General features: G+C 42.5%; 2 protein-coding genes across 2 annotated transcripts in view; one reads left to right on the top strand and one right to left on the bottom strand.

The window, feature by feature from the left end:
• sybl1 (synaptobrevin-like 1) overlaps positions 1–736 on the bottom strand; it is a 4,763-nt gene extending 4,027 nt beyond the window's left edge. The window contains exons 1-2 of the mRNA XM_035668967.1: positions 584–736; positions 103–272 (exon numbers count right to left, since the gene is read on the bottom strand). Of these exons, the coding sequence (XP_035524860.1) occupies positions 103–248 (146 nt within the window). The 5' untranslated portion in view covers positions 249–272; positions 584–736. The remainder of the gene's footprint in view (positions 1–102; positions 273–583) is intronic.
• The window catches only part of polr1d (RNA polymerase I and III subunit D), a 7,317-nt gene continuing 4,810 nt past the window's right edge, over positions 170–2,676 (top strand). Inside the window, exons 1-3 of the mRNA XM_035668968.1 lie at positions 170–310; positions 1,251–1,338; positions 1,901–1,998. Of these exons, the coding sequence (XP_035524861.1) occupies positions 1,282–1,338; positions 1,901–1,998 (155 nt within the window). The 5' untranslated portion in view covers positions 170–310; positions 1,251–1,281. The remainder of the gene's footprint in view (positions 311–1,250; positions 1,339–1,900; positions 1,999–2,676) is intronic.

Here is a 2,676-nt window from a genome sequence, read left to right as displayed (position 1 = left end):
CTGTAACACTACACACTTACACCACTTCTACACAGCAGGACACGAACTCAACAACAACGTGTGAGTGTCACAGAGGCGTAAGGGCGTGTGTGGGAGTCCTACCTGCCATGGCTGTAGGTCAGTTTGTTGTTCTCCGACGGGATTTTGGCTAAAATCTGCTCAGTGACTTCGAGGAAGTTGCCACCACACCACGCGTGCTTTGCCAGGATGGTGGTTCCACGAGCCACCACAGCAAACAGGATTGCCATGGGAAAAAGCTTTTTGTGTACTATCTGTCAACACAAGAAACAAGAAACAAGAGGAAGAGACAGTGAGTGGAGGAGGTAGAGAGGCGAGCAGACAGGAGGGGTGGAAAAGAGGGGGATTGCCTAACAGATAAAGGTCGTGGTGAAATAGTTACAGATGATGACTGAGCTCACTAATAATATAATAATATAATATATCCAGATAACAATAACTGGAACAACAACAGGCTGGTTATCATAACACAAGAGGCGGTGGGTATGTCGTCGCAGTAGCAATTCTCGTCTCTAGCCACGGAGCTAACACAGTTAACAGTAACAAATGATAAGCAGAGCGATACCTCGGGGTGTCAGCGCGGTTCAGAGTTGCTCATTTGGCGCAAATTCAAACATCTAAAGAGATTTCCTCTGCTAGCAAGCTAGCTAATCCCTTTCGAGTGACTTCTGGTTCGCGAAAAAAAAAAAATAATATAGCGAATTCACACAACACCCGCCCCCCGCTGGGAAATGTAGTTCTCACCACATTCCGTTCCCTTCATATTCAATTGTACTGATTCGTGTTATGAACTACATTTCCTACAACTTCCTGTTATGGCGTGTGTCGTCACATGTTTTCTTCCCTACCGTCACGTTTGTCGTGTGGTTATTTTAGCCCTTGTCGAGGTCTTACAGGCATTTTAGGCGCCGTGGCAATGGACAACTCTCACTTTTAATCTACTTATTTAGTGCTTAATGAAAACAGGTCAGTACATTATGTCACTATCACTTTACACTACATGTATAGGTCCATAGCAGCGTGAAATAAGACAAAAAAAACCAAATAAACGCATCAATATCTCGCCTAAAATATTTTATTATTATATTTATGAATCTTACATCAGTATTTACTGCAGTATAACCACACAGCCAAACACAGAAGGTGTTACTGTTTAATGTTTTGCACAATATAGACAAAACAAACGCCTTTTTTTGTGGCTAATCACGCTTTTTCTATCTCTTACCTGCCAGACAGTGGCGAGGGCTGAACCTCCACGCCTCCATGTTGACTGACAGAGTCATGGCCGGGGAAGGAGAGAAGAAACCAGTGCTGGAGATGGTAAGAAGCGAATATGCCTCATGCTTTCTGATAGTGTATACAGCTGAAGGGCTTCTTCCATTGTTAGACTTACTGTTTGTAAGAAAACATTAAGCTAAATGAGCTAATGAAAGCATTTCTTCCGCCTGTAAACTCCTCACGTGGGCAGCCTACACAACCCAAACCTAAAAACTACATTAAAGGCTGATTTCTTTATTGCAACCTTAGCTGTGGACTCGTATAAAGAGTGGTATTATTTAAAGCCAAGTTTGCCTGAAAGGAAAATCACTTTAGCTGCTTTACATTTGTCTCTTTCTCAATCCATAGCTCTGAGTTTTCTCCACTGGGTGGCAGTATGTGAACAGACCCGAGTGTTTCCCCCAGTTTCTCACTATGTTGTTCAATATGTTAAGCTGATCCTTGCCAATGTGCATCTGTGAGATAATAAGTATTGGATGTATTGGCAATGCGTAATAGTTCCCACTGATTCTCCCACTCACTAATCTCCAAGGAGGGCGTTGGGTAATGTTTCTGTTTAGAGTTGTTGTTTGATGTTTTATCAAGTATTTCTGGTGTGTTTTAGGTCCAGGCTGATGGGGCTGATGAGGGCTGTGTGACATTTGTGCTGCATGATGAAGACCATACACTGGGCAACTCCCTCAGATATATGATTATGAAGACGTGAGTGTTTTTTGCTGCTTTAAAGGTCCAGTGTGTAACAAATGGGAGTTGAATGTAATATTCATGGGTATGTTTTCATTAGTGTATCACCTGTATAAAGGAATCATCGTGTTCTCGTTGATGGGTCGGTTTCCATGGAGTCCGCCTTGTTGAACCACCATGTTTCTACAGTAGCCCAGAATGGACAATCCAAGCGCTGGCGTGTTTCCCAGCTTCCATAGCTTCTCCTACACATTTCCCAGTGGGGCTGCACGATTAATCGCAATATTATCGAAATTGCAATATGTCAAAATCGTAGAAGCTGCAATTGTTTGATAAATGTAAAAATGTGTGACTGAACAGTTTTATAATGAAGTGCTTTAGTGCTGCAGAGATGCACTGGACAACAAATCTCGTTCTCCAGACTTAAGAAAACATGTTTGTTTGCTGCTGACCCCACAACATTTCACATCATCACGAGTTTTTTCGAGGTTTTTCAGTGATGCAAAAATGATTATTCCCACTAATCCTGAATCATATTGCAATCGCAATATAATGTTTTTTCCCATACTGTGCTGCCCTACGTCTCAGCCCATTCTCATTCCCAGGTCGTCAAATATAGACGCGAGCGGTGTTCAGTTAGTTGCAGTCTGAAACTTACCCTAGATGCCACTGAATCCTACACACTGATCCTTTAAA

Source organism: Morone saxatilis, unplaced genomic scaffold (genome assembly GCF_004916995.1).
Source record: "Morone saxatilis isolate NCDOM2014 unplaced genomic scaffold, NCSU_SB_2.0 Contig22, whole genome shotgun sequence".
NCBI lineage: Eukaryota > Metazoa > Chordata > Actinopteri > Moronidae > Morone > Morone saxatilis.
The sequence above is the reverse complement of the archived record's forward strand: the minus strand, read 5'-3'. Positions and strand labels throughout refer to the sequence as shown.